The sequence below is a fragment of the Saccostrea cucullata genome, unplaced genomic scaffold (assembly GCF_032062105.1).
Source record: "Saccostrea cucullata isolate Sc308-1 unplaced genomic scaffold, CSIRO_AGI_Scuc_v1 ctg787, whole genome shotgun sequence".
Classification (NCBI taxonomy): Eukaryota; Metazoa; Mollusca; class Bivalvia; order Ostreida; family Ostreidae; genus Saccostrea; species Saccostrea cuccullata.
This window is the reverse complement of record NW_026933448.1, coordinates 168561-186408: the sequence shown is the minus strand read 5'-3', so window position 1 is coordinate 186408 and position 17848 is coordinate 168561. Positions and strand designations below refer to the sequence as shown.

Below are 17848 nucleotides of genomic sequence, written 5' to 3'. Positions count from 1 at the left end.
ATGATTATACATGTACGAGATGCTTGTTTTCGTTTATTTGCAATCCTTTAATGTATGATTTCTTTTATTATTATCATTTGATCTGTCTGTATTATCACGAAATTCGTTCTCATGTAGCTTTACAATCTTTTTTTTTACATTTTCAGAGAATTTGAAAACAGACGCAAAAATAGAATGAAATATGAATATTTTGAAGAATAGCCTTAAATATGTTTCTGGCAGACTTCACGTAAGCTTGTCTTCATTTTTCGTATTTATTATCGTTACAGAAGATACACATTCAATAAATTACTGCTCTTAAATCCGTTAAAATTCTTTAGCTGGCGGGGTTAACTTTATTGTTATGTAATGTTATACACCAGTAGCACATGTGCTTCTCCGGAAACAGTTCCTGTAGAATTTGTTAGAGTTCCGTTCAGAACACATATATCTGCCAAATCAATTACGGAGGAGCAGTTTGTAGTTCTCTGATACATACCGTGTTCTCTTCTGATACTCAAAAACAGCCGGTAGGTGGCGCGCGTGTCACTCTAACAATATGACTGATCTTCAGTGATTTACAATGCCCCACTCCGATCTCATAAGTAAACATTAATCTACGTCTAATTTGACAAAATAAGACCCAGTTCACATAGATATGACCGCTATATTCAACAAAATGAGAAAAATCAATTAATGACTGCGAAAGAATTATTTTCCCCTCGTAACATCTGGCTAGAGCAGAGAGAGAGAAATTGTTGCTCCTTCGGATGTGTACGAGTTTGTACTTTAAAGTTCCTGAGAAATGACGAAAATTTGTTGTTGGATATTATGTTGTTTGATTCTCTTTGTAACTGGAAATGAAGACGCTAAGCGTCTGTACTACGACTTGTTAAAACGCTCCTATAACAAACTAATTCGCCCTGTGAGCAATAGTTCGGACAAACTAATCGTCAAGATGGGGATTCGCCTGTCCCAGCTGATTGACATAGTGAGTATTCTTTGTTATAGCAGCCACTCTTATCTACTTAACTCTACATCGATGTCCCGTATTGTCTAATGTGTAACATCGGAAACTGTTGGGTTTATGCTTTCAAAGACATCATTAAAGTTTTTGTATACCGGTCAATAAATTTAAGTATACCATTTAGCCTCCCCAATGTCAATCTATCGTTTTTAATATTAAACCAAAGTTGCAGATTTCAAACGGTCTTTTTGAAATTTGTCGAGAAAAATGCCAAACAATTATTTATGCAATATTAATCAATTCTGGACATTGGACTATGGATTTCTTTTGTAGTCTGCCCCCTCATGAAACGTTTGATAATTCTTTACATTACTGCTGGTTTGTTAATTGAAGAGAAACTACGCTGAAATCAATGAAAAAACAAAAAGAACTCATGCAGATATCCTAGTACTTCAATATACTTATCCCATTGCCTTGGTCACTAGTTGGGAAGTAGAACAGGGGATAGATGGGGTCCCCTTTGTTTCTCCCGAGCCAGCTTTGTTGATTTGGAGGAGAATGTCTCCACAATTCCAGCACTTATATGAATATTCAAAAAGCCTCATTCAAATACACAATTGTAATTGGTATTTGGTAGTATTATTGATTATTAATGGAGAACCGACACAAAGTCGGCCCAGTTATTCCAATTATTCCCTTTAAAAATATAAAAAGAAATGTGTGTTTAAAACTTTTGAAATCCATTGACGAGTTTAAAAATTTGAAACTTATTGTTTGTATATTGATATAGAACGAGTTAAGCGGGTTACAGTTGTGAAAATGTCTGTATTGATGTCTATGCTTTCAATTGTACGCCAAACCCCAAAGCATTCTAAACTCATTCATTCCCAAAATGAAGGAGAGGGTCTTAATTTTACATGCAGGAAATGTTTTAGGACACATTTTTTTGAAATCATAGAATTAAAGTTACCTCCTTTTTAATCACACTAAACAAAAATCTTAATTACTTTTTCTACATGTATATTATATTTGCACTAAGTGTCTATTTTCTTATAATCACATTTCTTTACGGCACTTGAGACCACCTGATGTTTTTGAGGTCCGTGTTTGCACTACTGCAATTTTGCATTGTTTGATGGACCTTTGAGCTTGAATACTGTTCATTATCTTTTAAATATATTTCACCACATAACAAAAATACAAATATACAAATCTTTTGAGCCTTCTCTCTCTCTCATTTATATCAATGTCATGCATTCTGGAAACTAGCTGAAGATCCGTAGATCGTTGTTCTAAAAAATGGAATGGAAACCAGAGAGCTAAAGAACATAACAAACATTTCCCATAACCTGGGTCTGAAATTTATACCATCGAAAAGATTGCCTAAAATTATATTGTATTTGTGCCATTTTGTGGGTGACATGACAATGCGGCCCAACGCTTTATGCATGACTTGAATATTTTGAGCACTATGAAAGTAGTACAATGATATACAAGAAACAACGATTGTTTTTCTTGGATGGACCCTTGGAAGTTGAGGAACTGTACATTTGTACGCTTGTGTGTGCGCAATTAGTATAACATTATAGATGACTCTGTACTTACCTAGCCGATCTACGGATCAAGTTGCACATTAAGAAAATGAAAAATAAGAAGATATATGTATATATACAATAAGAAACCTAATTTATTGTTATCCTCGTGTACATTGTTCTGCACTGTATATAAAGTTTCACATATTCATTATCCATATAATAAAACTACAAAGAACACGTATAAATCCTTTGAACCCTCTCTTTTTCATGAAACGTACATGTATGGAGATAACGAACAGTATTCAAGATCAAAAGTCCATAAAACAATACAAAATAGGAGCAGAGCAGACACGGACTTCTAAAACACCAGCGGTGGGATCAGGTACCATGGAAAAGTGAGCATCTCCTGCCTACTTGTCACACCGGCCCTGTGCTCCTTGTCATGATCGGGAAATAAGAAAAATCCGTTGTCAATTCAGTGTATAAATAATGGACTAACAATAAGTATGAAAAACGTCAGTCAGCATTTGACTCAATGATAAATTGTATTTGCTGACAAGGACATTGTATTATCCATAGTACATATGAAATGATGACTGCAAACGAGATTGCTGATATTCTTGTTTCATTCTTGTCTGAAGCTGCAGATCTGTAGCTCCCTGGTCTGAAATAAAAATTGGAATAGTAACCATAGAACTATAGAACACGACAAAACAGGCAACAAAACCTGGGCTTGAAACTGACACCATAGCAAAATTTGGCTCTTTATGTTGCATTTGTGGGTGGCAAGACAATGCGGTCTAACACTTTATGCATGACTTGTACCACAGAAGTCTGAAGATTTTATCATTAAACTCCCACCCTCAACTAAAAACACCAGGAATGGCAGGATGGCAATGGGTTTTTTTTTGGGGGGGGGGGCACCTTAACAAACAGAACTTATATTATTCCTGTGGGTTTTTTCTGTTGGTTTTCCCCCCTTATTTTGAATTCTGGCTCTTAGATCGCTGGTATTAAGATGGGTGGCCAGAGAATTGGCATCAATTGAAATTGGTGCATATTTATTGCGTACAAACAAGCGTGCAGTTCATTGACTAATTCCTCCGTATACGCTCCGTAATTAATTCTAATCATTGTTCCTTACAAATACTATTATACTACTTATGCAGCAAACTGTTTGTATACACTGTAAGTCTAGGAGTCTGAACAAAGATTACAAGACCAATTTATACAAAATTAGCATTCTGATATTAACAGTTCTTCTAAAGATACTTTGTATAAAATTTTTAAAACAAATTTTGAGTGTGAAAAGTATTTAAGTATTTTGCCATTAAAATTTAGAAAAATACGTGTCAAATTTCGTACTGCTAATCACCATCTACCAGTTGAGCTGGGAAGATGGGCATCTATACCATTAAGTGAAAGATTATGTACACTTTATAATGCTAAACATGTTGCTGATGAATTCCATTTTTTACTTGAATGTACTGCACTGTCAAACATCAGGAAAAAGCATATTAATGAATACTATTTTACTAGACCGAATATTCTTAAATTTTCTCAACTGATAACAAAACAAGATGATATGTCACTTAAAAAACTCTGTATGTTTATATTAAAAATATATGATTTAGTCTGTCCTCCATAATTTTTTTTCTCACTTATCTCATTATCATGTGTTTTTTCCTCCCTTTTTTTCATTTTTTTCTCTTCATTTTTTTTCTTTTTCCCCCATTTCATTGTCTTATTATGTATATCATACACTTATACCTCTGACCTGAATGTATATATGCTGTAAATATTTTTCATTGTCCTCATGTACCATGTATTTTAAATGGTTTTGAGTGAATAAATGAACTTGAACTTGAAGTTTACATCGTAAAAAACATCTCAACTAAAAACAACCAGGACGGAGGGTCGCGGCACATAAACTAACAGATGGATATAGAGATAACGAACGGTATTCAATATCAAAGTCCATAAAACAATACAAAATAGGAGCTGAGTTTGGCCAGAAATTTTGAACCTTGATCCGTAGATCGCTGGTATTCAAATGAACGGCTAGATAGGTACAGTGTCATGTATAATGGTCATATTAATTGCGCACATACACGAGTACAGTTTCTCAACTTTCAAGCGTCCATCCAAGAAAAACTAATCATTGTCCCTTATATATAATTCTTGTATTTTAACAGTGCTCAGAATATTCAAGTCATGCATAAAACGTTGGACCACATGGTGTTGCCACCCGCAAATGAAATATAAATGGACAATATTTTCAATGGTTTCATTTTAGGCCCAGCTTTTGGGGAATGTCTTGTTACGTTCAATACCATTTTTTTTTCAGAGCAGCGAGCTACAAATAATCTCCAGCTAGGGTCCAGAATACATGACATAGAAGCAAGAGAGAGAGAGAGAGAGAGGGGGGGGGTTTCAAATGAGTCATATTTGTATGTAGTGAAATATATTATTGAAATAATGGAACAGTATTCAAGCCAAACTTTCTTTAATTTTCTTGAACCTTAAAAGTGTAATACTCCCTTAAGTAAAAGGAATCATTTTTTTTTATCCGTAATTGAGCCCAATTCTATTTTTTATTGAGAAAAATAGTGACAAAAAACATAAAAATGTGATCCCTTTGTGTGTACAAAGAGAAACCGAATAAATACGCTGAAGATAACCCAAGGACCAACAATTATCAACAATGGTTTCTCTGATGAACAAGTCTTACCAATCTGACTTGATTGATTTAATATCATTGTATGAGTTCATCATTCATATTCTGCACGATTTATTCAATAGTTTACGGTCTATCCTCATCAAATCGTCTCTGATATCCGCTGATTCCCGCGTCAACTCTTCCGGCAGCGTGATAAATTGTCCCTTGTCAAATAAATCCCAAGATCTGTCGCGGAGGAATACATTATTCGGATATATTTTGCAGACCCAATAAAAACATTTACATGCATGTACATTGATATTATTACAATTTTGCTGAAGTAGGATGAACAATGAATTTATAAATAAAAAGAAAATAGCCCCATAAACAAAAACAAAAAAAACATATATACAACTTCATGCATGTTTTATCAAAAATAAGATATTATTACAATTTTGCTAATTACTGAATGTTTTAAAATGACTTACATATTAAGGACAGATGATACAAACTTTTATCAAAAATTTTAAAAATAACAACTTAATCAATGTCTTTATAATAAAAAATAAGTTCAACTGCATAGCTTTTTATTTTATAATTAAATTTTCACAATAATGACATGTAAAGTTATAAAAAAAAAAAAAGGGTTCATTTATATATAGAATACAACTTCATTCTCTTCATTTGCTAAAACACTAGAAATTTATTGTTTTATCTAAAAAAAAATTTATAGATTCTGATATTAACAGTTCTTTTACTTTGTATAAAATTTTTAAAACAAATTTTGAGTGTGAAAAGTTTTTATATTTTGCCATTAAAATTTAGAAAAATACGATTTTCAAATAATCTACCAGTTGAGCTGGGAATGTTTTAAAATGACTTACACTTTATAATGCTAAACATGTTGCTGATGAATTCCATTTTTTACAAACTTTTATCAAAAATTTTAAAAATAACAACTTAATTTTCAATGATATGTCACTTTAAAAACTCTGTATGTTTATAAAAAATATATGTTCAAATTTTTTTCTGCATCTCATTATCATGTGTTTTTTCTTTTTATTTTATGTTTTTTCTCTTCAAATTTTATATCAATAATGACAATGTATATATGTTAAAATTTTTCAAAAAAGTCCTCATGTACCATGTATTTTAAATGGTTTTGAGTGAATAAATGAACTTGAACTTGAAGTTTACATCGTAAAAAACATCTCAACTAAAAACAACCAGGAAGGAGGGTCGCGGCACATATTCTCCTCATTTGCTAGTAAACACTGTCCAGAAATTTATTGTTTTGTTTGTATCATCTGTCCTTAAATGTAGAAGATCTATTAATTAAGTGGAATCAAGACACCTATAAAAATAAATGACAACTGATGACTAAGACACAGGCTATTGTTTTCTTTTGTAAACTCCCTGTCTCTTTCTCTCTTTCTCTCGTGTTACCATGAAAATTTTTATTATTCTTAATGTTTCATGAGGACATAACTGATTTTGCATTTGTTGAATATCAAGATGATCAAACTATATTATTCAAAGTTCACAATCAGTGTATTTCACCTGTAAATAATATATCTTTACTCGAGAAAACGCGTGTTGTTTGCTCTCTATCCTATTTCTAATCATCAAAATGAATCTTTTTGTTATTTTTCGTGTTAAGAACCCACACAGTTTGGAACAAGTGCTTGGGATAAAACAGCTCATTTACTTCACACATTCTTGAGTGCAAAGTACACACGACTATGATTTCTTAGTTCAGTTAAAAACGTCACGCAATGTCCTCAAGAGGAGACTATCTGCAGGGTCTCACAGAGTCTTTGTAGAGCGTCAGAAAATCAATGCTGAAGAACTGGAACCAAGATTTGTGGTTAATCTTCGAGCTCTATAGGATTAAACATTGCTTTAAAAAAAACACAAAAGCCATGAACCATCCATATTAAATGTCCTATGAACCTCTGAATTTTTTCCTCGCTATTTTAATTATCTAATGAATTGATTTCAAATAACTACATGTATTACACCAATTAATGAACCAACAAAATATTGAATATGTTGTAGGAATTAGCAGGAAAGTTTTGCATTTACATCCACCTTATAAATTTCAAAAAATAATTACAATACGATAAATTTATGAATCATTTCAATGGAATATATAATTTAGGGGTTCTTTTAAATAAGGCTACTTATTATTTCAAAACAAAAATTAAAAACTTTTTTTTTTCATGAAATGCTTCTTACATGTGGCAGTGCCGTGACGTCATAAACTTGATATTAACATTCTAAATAACTATTAATTTCATACAAATTGACAAGAAATCAAACATGTTAACTGATGTTTAACCTTTAATTCAGAGAAAATTTTTTCGAAGGAAAAACAAATTTTTCAATGTACGCACTAAATCTGTGTGTCAGCCTGATGTTTTAAATGGTCATTTTTGCTACATATGTTTGTTTTAAATCTTTTCTGCATGTGTTTGTTTTGTGTCTTTTCTACATGTGTTTGTTTTGTGTCTTTTATACATGTGTTTGTTTTGTGTCTTTTCTACATGTGTTTGTTTTGTGTCTTTTATACATGTGTTTGTTTTGTGTCTTTTATACATGTGTTTGTTTTGTGTCTTTTCTACATGTGTTTGTTTTGTGTCTTTTCTACATGTGTTTGTTTTGTGTCTTTTCTACATGTGTTTGTTTTGTGTCTTTTCTACATGTGTTTGTTTTGTGTCTTTTCTACATGTGTTTGTTTCGTGTCTTTTCTACATGTGATTGTTTTGTGTCTTTTCTACATGTGTTTGTTTTGTGTCTTTAACAGGACGAGAAGAACCAGATCATGACCACCAATGTTTGGCTGAGACAGGTATTGATCAGCGGGGAATTCAGAAAAAAAACTTCAAACGAAGATTTCATTACGGTTTATCTAATTAGGGAGGTGTTTGATAGAGTTAATAACAATGTCTGAGAGCTCGGGCACTCTAGGAACGCGTTCAAACGGGATGATACGTTGTTTTTCATCTTTTATTTTTAAAAAATATCAAAGGCAAATAATTTAATGCCGCGATATTACTATCTTAAATTATAAACAAAAACATAAAAATGAACTGGAAATTCATGTATATTTTACTTTGGATGAATGTGTTCTTAGCTTTGAAATTAATCAGATTTATTTAAATTAATGAGATATCCCACTCTGTATAAAGGGGAATCTATTTAAATTGATATCTTGACTTTGTATAAAGGGGAATCGGTCGTTCTGGGTCGTTGTTCGGGGACGCCGTGTTCACGGCTTTTCTGTTTGGCATCTGTTGAAGCCTTGTAGTATGCAGTATATACTTAGTTAACAGTGTGTAGATAATACAAATCACTTCTATAATTATATATCCCCTCCTCAGAGCTGTCACACATGCCTTGCATGCATGTCTACACTTTGTTCTCCATTTACATACCTCATTCTCTTGCCAGCAATGTCACTTTGATTCACGTTGCTTTTTACTATCAAGTGGTTGCCATACTGAGTAAATTTATAATTTGTAAAGTAGTGGTTAGCACAATACTTTATAATCTGTATGCACAGTATCTAATTAACTTCTTTCAAGAAGTGTATCAAAGCGTACTATGAAATATGAATTCCGACATTTGTAAATTTTAACTGAAAAAAGCCTCGATTTTTTTTAACATAAATTTTATCATAAGATAGCTTTCTTGAATATGTACACATAAGTGATGGCTTAATTCAAAACATTATTTTTAGTATGTTATTGTGATCTAAGTGAGTAGCTTGACCTGATTAGCACCTCCGCTCTCACATTAACCTCTGCCATCATCCCCTGTAGACTTGATTTCTAATTATTACATTTCTCACCTTTATTCTTCGCTACTTGCTTGGAAGTAGTACGATTCCATACCTTCCTGTAACCCTGTTACTAATTCTCTCTCACCTTTAGTCCCCGCTGCTTGCTTGGGAGTAGTGATTCCAAACTTTCCTGTAACCCTGATTACTAATTCTCTGTCACCTTTATTCCTCGCTGCTTGCTTAGGAGTGGTATGACTACAAACTTTCCTGGAACCCAAGGGAATACGGTGGTGTGGATAGATTGTACGTTCCTGCTAAAGACATTTGGCTGCCGGATATTGTATTATATAATAAGTGAGTAGAGAGTCAAGAATTTCAGCAAGGTGTAAAAATCTTATTCCATTTATTTAATTATTTTAATTTTTATTTTCAATTTTTCGAACTTCTGTCAACAAAATTACATTATGAGGAGAATGGGCGTTATATTTCCCCCGACACCATATAACCTTGTCAACTAACTGCAAGCTTCTGCACGGTGTGGAAAGGACAACTATTCCTAGCTCACAAGATACATGGAAGGCATTTTAAAACGTTAAGAATATTTAGACATTAAATAGCAATTGTTATTCATTACATGCATGAATTAACAATGAAAACTTTTTTGAAGCATTTCTTTCTCCATAAATGACAATTGCCTTCCATGTTTCTTCGCTTTGATCACAAATAACTCAAGGTGGTGGCTGGCTTACTAACAAATAACAAAGGTAAGGTTACTCAACCTTTAACCTATTGACCCCTCTATTTACCGGAAGGAGTGGTATGACCAGGGTCTGATCTGGAATCCAGTTGAGTATGGCGGAATTCAGACGATAGAGGTCCCTATAGACGATATCTGGAACCCGGATGTTGTACTCTTCAACAAGTGAGTAGGTTTGGAGATTATAAGAATGAAACCTGGGAAAACGCAGTCAAAAGCCATGGAGAGGAACCATCATTGGCTAAAACTTATAAAAAGCTTAAACTGATAGATATTAGAGTGAAAGGCACAATGTCAGAGATGTAGGAATACATGTACTATTACCTTGTATTTTCTTTATCTAGCTGCATTCGCTCAACTCTGATTATATGAACAGGAAACATGTTACAGAACAAGTTTATTTGAAAAGAAAGAGAAATTGAAAGAGACAATGTATAATTTTCTCTTTGTTGTTTTTCAGCGCTGATGGTAATTATGAGGTAACACTTATGACAAAAGCCATTCTCCATCCAGATGGCAAAGTGGTGTGGGAACCACCCGCCATTTACAAAAGCTCTTGTATGATTGACGTGGAGTTCTTCCCCTTTGATATTCAGCTGTGCATCATGAAGTTTGGGTCGTGGACTTATGACGGGAACCAAGTGGATCTCGTTCATCTCTGTGTGTCCGACAGCTCATCTACGGAAGTCATTCACAAAGGAATCGACTTCCGGGATTTCTATCCTAGTGTTGAATGGGACATCTTGGAGGGGTCTGCCCAGAAAAATTATAAACGCTACATCTGCTGCCCCTCCCCCTTCCCAGACATCACATTCAACATCACTATGAGGAGGAAGACCCTCTTCCACACCGTCAATCTGATCATACCCTGTGTGTCTATATCATTTCTGACAGTCCTCGTCTTTTATCTCCCAAGTGACAGTGGCGAGAAAATCACTCTTTGTATTTCAATTTTACTCTCTTTAACTGTGTTTTTTCTGCTTCTTGCAGATATAATTCCCCCAACCTCTATTGTCGTTCCATTAATAGGAAAATATTTACTTTTTACTATGATACTTGTGACTTTATCCATCTTAGTGACTGTGATAGTGCTCAATGTTCACTTCCGGTCGCCATCTACTCATACAATGGCGCCCTGGGTCAGGAGAGTGTTTCTTAACGTTCTACCGCGGCTTCTCATCATGCGACGGCCAAACCTAGACAATGAACATAGTACAACAAGAGTGATAAAGACTTGTAATGGTGTAGAAATGACAGAATCCTATAAACACATGATACGCCGCAGAGCGGAACAGAGGAAATTCGAGAATAGCAATTTGAATGACGAGGCCGAACCAATTAGTGTAACAAAGGAGACGGAACTGAGCGTGCGTCGTCGATATAAACCGGTTCCCCGGGAGATTAAAGACGCTGTGGACAGTGTTTGTTTTATTGCTGAACATTTGAAAAAAGATGACAAAGAAAACTCGGTAAATGGCATATCTCGTACTCATATTTAGTATGTGTACTTCATTAATATTTGGTTTCTGAGTAGAATACTATTTAAATTAATTTAAGAAGCTTTAAGTAATGCAAAAATGACGACTTTTTAATGATCACTTTTAATTGCAGATAAAAGAAGACTGGAAGTATGTGGCCATGGTGCTTGATAGACTATTTCTGTGGATATTTACGATAGCCTGTGTAGTTGGAACTTTTGGAATTATTCTCCAGGCTCCCACACTATATGACGACAGGCGAACTTTAACCCCGCAAGCCTCTGACGACAGCTGTATCAAACCCGAATTCTGATTATGATGTCATTCTCTTTTGTGGAAGTTTCAGAACTAAGTTTAACAACGATTTTAAAATTTACTTCTTCATGCATCAACCGGGTCCTTTACAAATTTTTTTTTTCAATTCAAGAACCTTCCTCCATCAAAACCAAAAGGACTTCGGCAGCAGTATTCAAGATATAATGTTTAACGATAAATTTTAAATTGTCGTTGAAAAGGACACCACATATCACAGAGAGAGAGAGAGAGAGAGAGAATTAAATGTATTTATTACTAGTAATATTACTATTATTAGTACATATGTGCCAATAAGATAAAATGTATATTAATGCATTTTTTTGTAAAATGTGATATTATTAAAGATTATACAAATCACTTGGTAATAAATGTCGAATCGACAGATTTTATTTAATTAGGAGGCTAATAATACACCGCAATTTACTTTATATTTCATTAAAGCACCACTTATTATACATATGGATTTCAAATATCGAAATTTGGTTGATATAAATATTTTGAAGGGATTTTTAACCTTTTTTCTGATTACGTAAAAAGTATAATTTCATGATGTGCACATTTAATCTTTTTTCAAGCGTTTTAAGGATTAAGATGATTTAAAAAAGCAAGCATGTACAATTCGTCCCTCAGTGGAAGGTTTATCTTTTTGTGTAGTACGTCATCAAACAGTTATATAGAGCCTTCTTAACTTATTTTCTATGTCTATCTATCATTAAGTTTGAATAAAAAAATGTAGTCATATAGATAATTTTGTCTTTTGTCAATCATCCATTCGTATCACAGAGAAGTCATGTTTGAGATTTAGTATTTTTTCTATAGAACATTGGTGGATGGAACATTGACATTACTTTTTTCTGAAGATATTCTAAATTTGAGTCTCATTTGAGATATAAGATAGAGGCAGCTGTCCTGTGTTTACCGCAGACAGACATGCAGCAGCTGGTGACGCTCCAGCTGACTTTGATCATATTCCGGAGATTAGATTTCCACAGTGGTTCTCTTCCACCCCAGGTCATCTCTGGATCTCGAGAAAAAAAAAACTCGTTCAATTAAAAAAGCTTTGCATACTTCCATGGTCTTATTCGTTATTTAAGAATCATTGATTTTTTAGAATCGTTAATGGACTATTAATTGTGAACTTCAATAATACTAAATTAAAATTTAATGCTCAGAGATTGAACTTTACTATTTATGCCAATTATGGTTCTAGGTTTTTTTTTCTTTTAACAATTTATTTCAATATCATTTTTGCTCTACGTTCATATATACGAAATGCTGATTAAAGGCATTATTTTCTTAGGTCAGAGTGAGAATAACATTCTCCGAAGAGAAATTAAATAACATGTTCTTTCTAAAAGAAAAATAAATTCTTTCACTGGTGGAGTAACAATATGCCGATATATCCGTATATATGTATAAAATATTTTAGGCTATCCTTAATTATGTTCTACATAAAACAGTAAACCCAACATAAAATTTTAAGTAAAAACAACCAGTTCCCCACTCTGCTAAAATTAATTTCTATCTGAATCCCCTGCAGAATACGAGGCATATTTTGTATCTAATTTTTGGAAAGTAAGAAATGAATAATGTCTATCAAACAAAATTTACTGAATCTAAAAACAGCACCAAAAGAATGTAGATTTATACTGATTCATATCAGACAACATTCGTGAGAGGGTGTTTCTGAGAGTGTGTGTGCTGCTTAATTACAACCTAACAAGGAAGAGAAAAAAATTAAAATTTCTTCTTCTGGATTTTACTCATAGTTACATAGATATTTAGATGAGACCGTTTATAGAGAATTAAGCAATGTGTCCATATTTCTACCCCGTCATCATATTTGTAGTAAATGCATTTTTATGACACGAATGAAAGAAATGTACAAAACACTCTCTTGTCTGAGAGGAAAATTTACGTTTTTGAGTGATTTACTTACAAATCACGCCAGTCAAAATAAGCTCATTTAAAAACAAACAGAATTAGACATTTTAACATGGAAGCAATCAGGGCTAACGATATCCACGCTGTTATTAACAGCGAACACTCGCTTAAGCAAATTCTCGACCAATCTTCTCTATCTTCTCACTAATTGATCGCTGCTGATCTGAAAACAAACGCCGAGAGAACCATACAGTATTCCTTGTACCGATTCGGGGTTTATACAGCTTCACCGCTGGAAAAAGCTGGTAATCATCGTGTGTTCTAACTCGGTTAATATCTCATTAAAACCGAACAAATTAAACAAACCTTATTAAAAGATGCAGATGAACATGTACCATTTTTTTAAAAATACATTTTTTTTTGCGTATTTTTAATGTATTATAATCATCAGTAGATACTGGATTGAAACTTAAAGAATTTGAGTCGCCGGCAAAGAAACCTTGTCTTATCTTATCGTATGTTTTGTTGATGATAAAACACTTATCAGACAGGTGGCGCTGTGATATATTAGTTATGACATATGGTGAAATAAAAGTGATAACGAGGTTTATAACATATGCTGGGGTCGAGACCCACAGACACGTTTGTTTTAATACTGAAATCACAATAAACCTTATTTTGTAAGTCGCACGCAGCGCGAGATAAAAAAAAGAGGCAAGTAACGGTACACGAGAACATCGAAATCACAAAACATCGGAAGTTTTCTGTCTTTGTTTTTGTCTGCTTCAGCAAAACAGAGACCGCGAAATTTAACACACCGAGACAGATATAACAGAGATGTTTAATTGTTTGAGTTGGCACATATTTCAGTACCGTACCAAAGATTTGTTGGGAACTTCACCGAAGCAAGTTTTGATGTTTAATGTCTGTTTAAATTTTTAGGCGTTTGGTTGGAAACATTGTGTGGATTGTGGATTGATGCAATGTCGTAAATAAAGTCGACAAATATGCAATATTTTGGGAACAAGTCTTTTATTATTTTTGAAGATACAAGGAAGGCCTTAATGTGAGTGCTCAAGCTTCGCCGTGCTCATCCCGCCCCGTATTTTTCCTGCAATACTAGCGTTCCAAATTTACCTTTCCCATGACCTAACAAATATGCATCAACATATCAGAAGAATTAATAAAGATAGAGAAGTTGACAATAGAGGACCGATTCATGAAGTCAGCAATCAGTAATCAAGCTTCAAATTCCATTGAAATGTAACACAATTCGGGAGCAGAGCGAGCCACGGACCTCTGATATATAAGCATCTGAGGTAAATCGGGTATACCATACAGGGAGTGTCTGGGCATCACCTGATCACAAGTTACACCTGCCGCATACTCCTTGTCATGATCGCGAAAAAAAAAACGGGAAAATCCTTAGACAATTTAGTCTGAAAATAATGAAAAACGTAAACGTAAATGCATTGAACTAAATGCAGAATTGTATTTTTTAACAAGAAGAACCTGGATTTTATTCTACAAGTGTTCATCCAATTTATACTAAGAGTTCTCTTTCTAAGGAAGAAATTCTTCAAAATTATATGTCAGTTTTGAATATCTTTAATATCCCAAAGAACCAAAATGAATTTGAAGTACCATATCTATACATGTATGTATTGGATTCCAAAACTTCATAAAAATCCTCACAATCAAAGATCATAGCTGGTTCCAATAAATGTTCAACTAAAACTCTCTTTTCTCCTCACTAAGATATTAATATTAGTGAAGAAGAAACTTCAAGAGAACTGTGCAACAATGTATTCAAGAAGTGGTGTAAATCAAATGTGGATACTTAACAATTCCTAGAAACTTTTGGACAATTTGAAATCATACGGCGTTTATATATCTCAGTTAATTCGATATACAAGAGTACAAACAATTTCTAAACCGAGGTAAATTATAGACAAACAAGTTGTTGAAACAAGAATATCAGCAGTCTCGTTTAATGTCATCATTTCGTAACTTCTATGGACGATACAAAGTCCTTGTAAGCAAATACAGTTTATCATTGAGTCAAATGCTGACTGACGTTTTTCATACTTATTGTTAGTCCATTATTTATACTTTGAATTGACGACGGATTTTCCCGTTATTTCCCAATTATGACAAGGACCACAAAGCGGGTGTGACTGGTCGGCAGGGGATGCTCACTCCTCCATGGCACCTGATCCCACCCCTGATGTTTTGGAGGTCCGTGTTTGCTCTGCTCCTATTTTGTATTGTTTAATGGATAATAATGCATATGTTTCATCACAAGATTTTATGAAAATCAACAGCTTAAAAACGTACTTTTCAACTTTTCTCCAGGCTTTTTGATATAATTGACAGCTACTTTTTCAATAATAATCGAACTTGTAAATGCACTTACCTTGTCATTGGTCATTTGCAAAATTATTATGTAAAAAACATTCTGATTGTATACACAAGTACTCTGATGTTGACTTCCAAAAGATGCTTGAGTTTCTGATTGACAATATCTATGTTGTTTTTTGAGACCAGGTCTTCCAACAGTTCATTGGAATTCCCATGGGTACCAATTTCGATCCGTTATTAACAGACCTATTTTTGTATTCATATGATACAGAAATTGACCAAAATCTCATACGTGAAAAGAAGAAAACACTTGCTGTGGCTTGCATACGGAGTTTATACATCTCAGTTGATTCAACACGCAAGTATGTATGAACGATTTCTAAAACGAGGTAAATTATTGACAAACAAGTTGATCAAACCAGTATATCAGCAGTGTCGTTTAAAGTCATCATGTCGTAAGTTCTATGGTCGATACATTGACCTTGTCAGCAAGTACAATTTGTCATTGAGTCAAATGCTGACTGACGTTTTTCATACTTATTGTTAGTCCATTATTTATACTTTGAATTGATGACTGATTTTCCCGTTATTTCCCGATAATGACAAGGAACCCATGACGGGCGTGACCGGTCGACGGGGTTGCTTACTCCTCAATGGCACCTGATCCCACCTCTGATGTTTTGGAGGTCCATGTATGCTCTGCTCCCGTTTTATATTGTTTTATGGACTATATAATGGGACGTCTTTTTATTAGTGAAAATTTCTTAAATGGAACGTTAAACAAGATACAATCATTCAAATAGAAATATTACAGGAACGACCAGTGCATTGGTTTACTTTAATTGGATTTGCAGGGACAGATACATTTTTAGGCCAGGCGCGTTCACTTAACTCCATCTTTTTGATATAAGGCACTCACAAAAAATTACAAAGCTTATAAAAACAAGCAAACAACCACAAAAATACAAAAGGAAAACAGCCAATACAAACGCAAACAAAACAATCAATTGAAAAGTAAAACCAAACAAAGTCAAAAATGCAAAAATAAAATAGTAAAGAAAGAAATCAAAAATGAATAAATAAATAAATAATAAATAAATCTACACAAAACAACACCCTATAATATCCCCACCTCCAAAAGTGTATGCCCATACAAGAAACCGCAATTGACATTAAATTGGTCATATATAGTAGACTCAATAGGAGAGGGTTTGGCACGTTCATCTTGGATTCTTCTCTGAATGAGAGATGCAACGAATATGCAGATTTGATAATCATGATTAGACATCTGTGTTCACTCTGAATACTTCTTATTAAGATGCAAATATGCTGTTCTTTCTGGAAATGTATTTTTGTAAGGACAGTTCGAAATAAGACTCCTTAAGAATCAGAGACCGATTGTCATTCCTTGTAATCAACAGTTGGAAATGACACAAAGAATGGCACACTCTAATGCCCCCGTCCAATTATTGTTTCCAAATTCAGATTTACTAGAATTTGCATTAATGATTTGTTTAAAAAGACGCAGCGGGTTTGCAAGGCAAAGTGGCAGAATTGATTCCTGTGCAAAATTTTGTATGGAATTGCATCAAATGGTGCATCTGTTAAATCCGATTTCTTTACATCTTACGGGTTAATTATTCATGTTATTTCCGTTCAAAAAATTCATATCATTCCGTGCATCAAAATTTTGCTTGTGTTATGTATCCTTTCTAGGTAAAATATTCACAACTCGGCCAATCGTCGTCACTATGAAAAGTGTACTGAGGAAAAAAGAGAATTGGATAACTTTAAGGAATCAAAAAATTATCACAAAAAAAGAGGTCAAAATCGGGCCAGACAACGGCCGATGAACTGAATGTCATCGTGTATAAAACTAAGAAGTGTATACACAATAAATTTTGAAGATTTTTTTCAAAGAATTTGAACGATGATTTATACTTCGGTGAAGAATAAAACTTTTTTCGTCAAGTCATGATAAAATACTATAAACTTCACTACGATGTAATTTTCGCACATATTGCCTTAATAATAGTCCCAAATGATCAATTTAGTGAGTCACTAGGGTTTCCTTAGAAGTTTTCATGATTTCAGCTGATATGTTTCTTGTAGAGTCGGGCCGTAAGCAT

The 17848-nt window shown here is 33.7% G+C and overlaps 1 protein-coding gene across 1 annotated transcript; it reads left to right on the top strand.

The window, feature by feature from the left end:
- The first annotated feature begins 415 nt into the window (after positions 1-415).
- Positions 416-12251, top strand: LOC134238348 (acetylcholine receptor subunit alpha-like). Its single transcript, XM_062720475.1, has 5 exons — positions 416-970; positions 7947-7991; positions 9737-9846; positions 10142-11150; positions 11293-12251. Exons 1-5 carry the CDS (start codon positions 785-787, stop codon positions 11470-11472), a joined length of 1530 nt encoding a protein of 509 aa, XP_062576459.1. The 5' UTR covers positions 416-784; the 3' UTR covers positions 11473-12251.
- The last annotated feature ends 5597 nt before the right edge of the window (positions 12252-17848 follow it).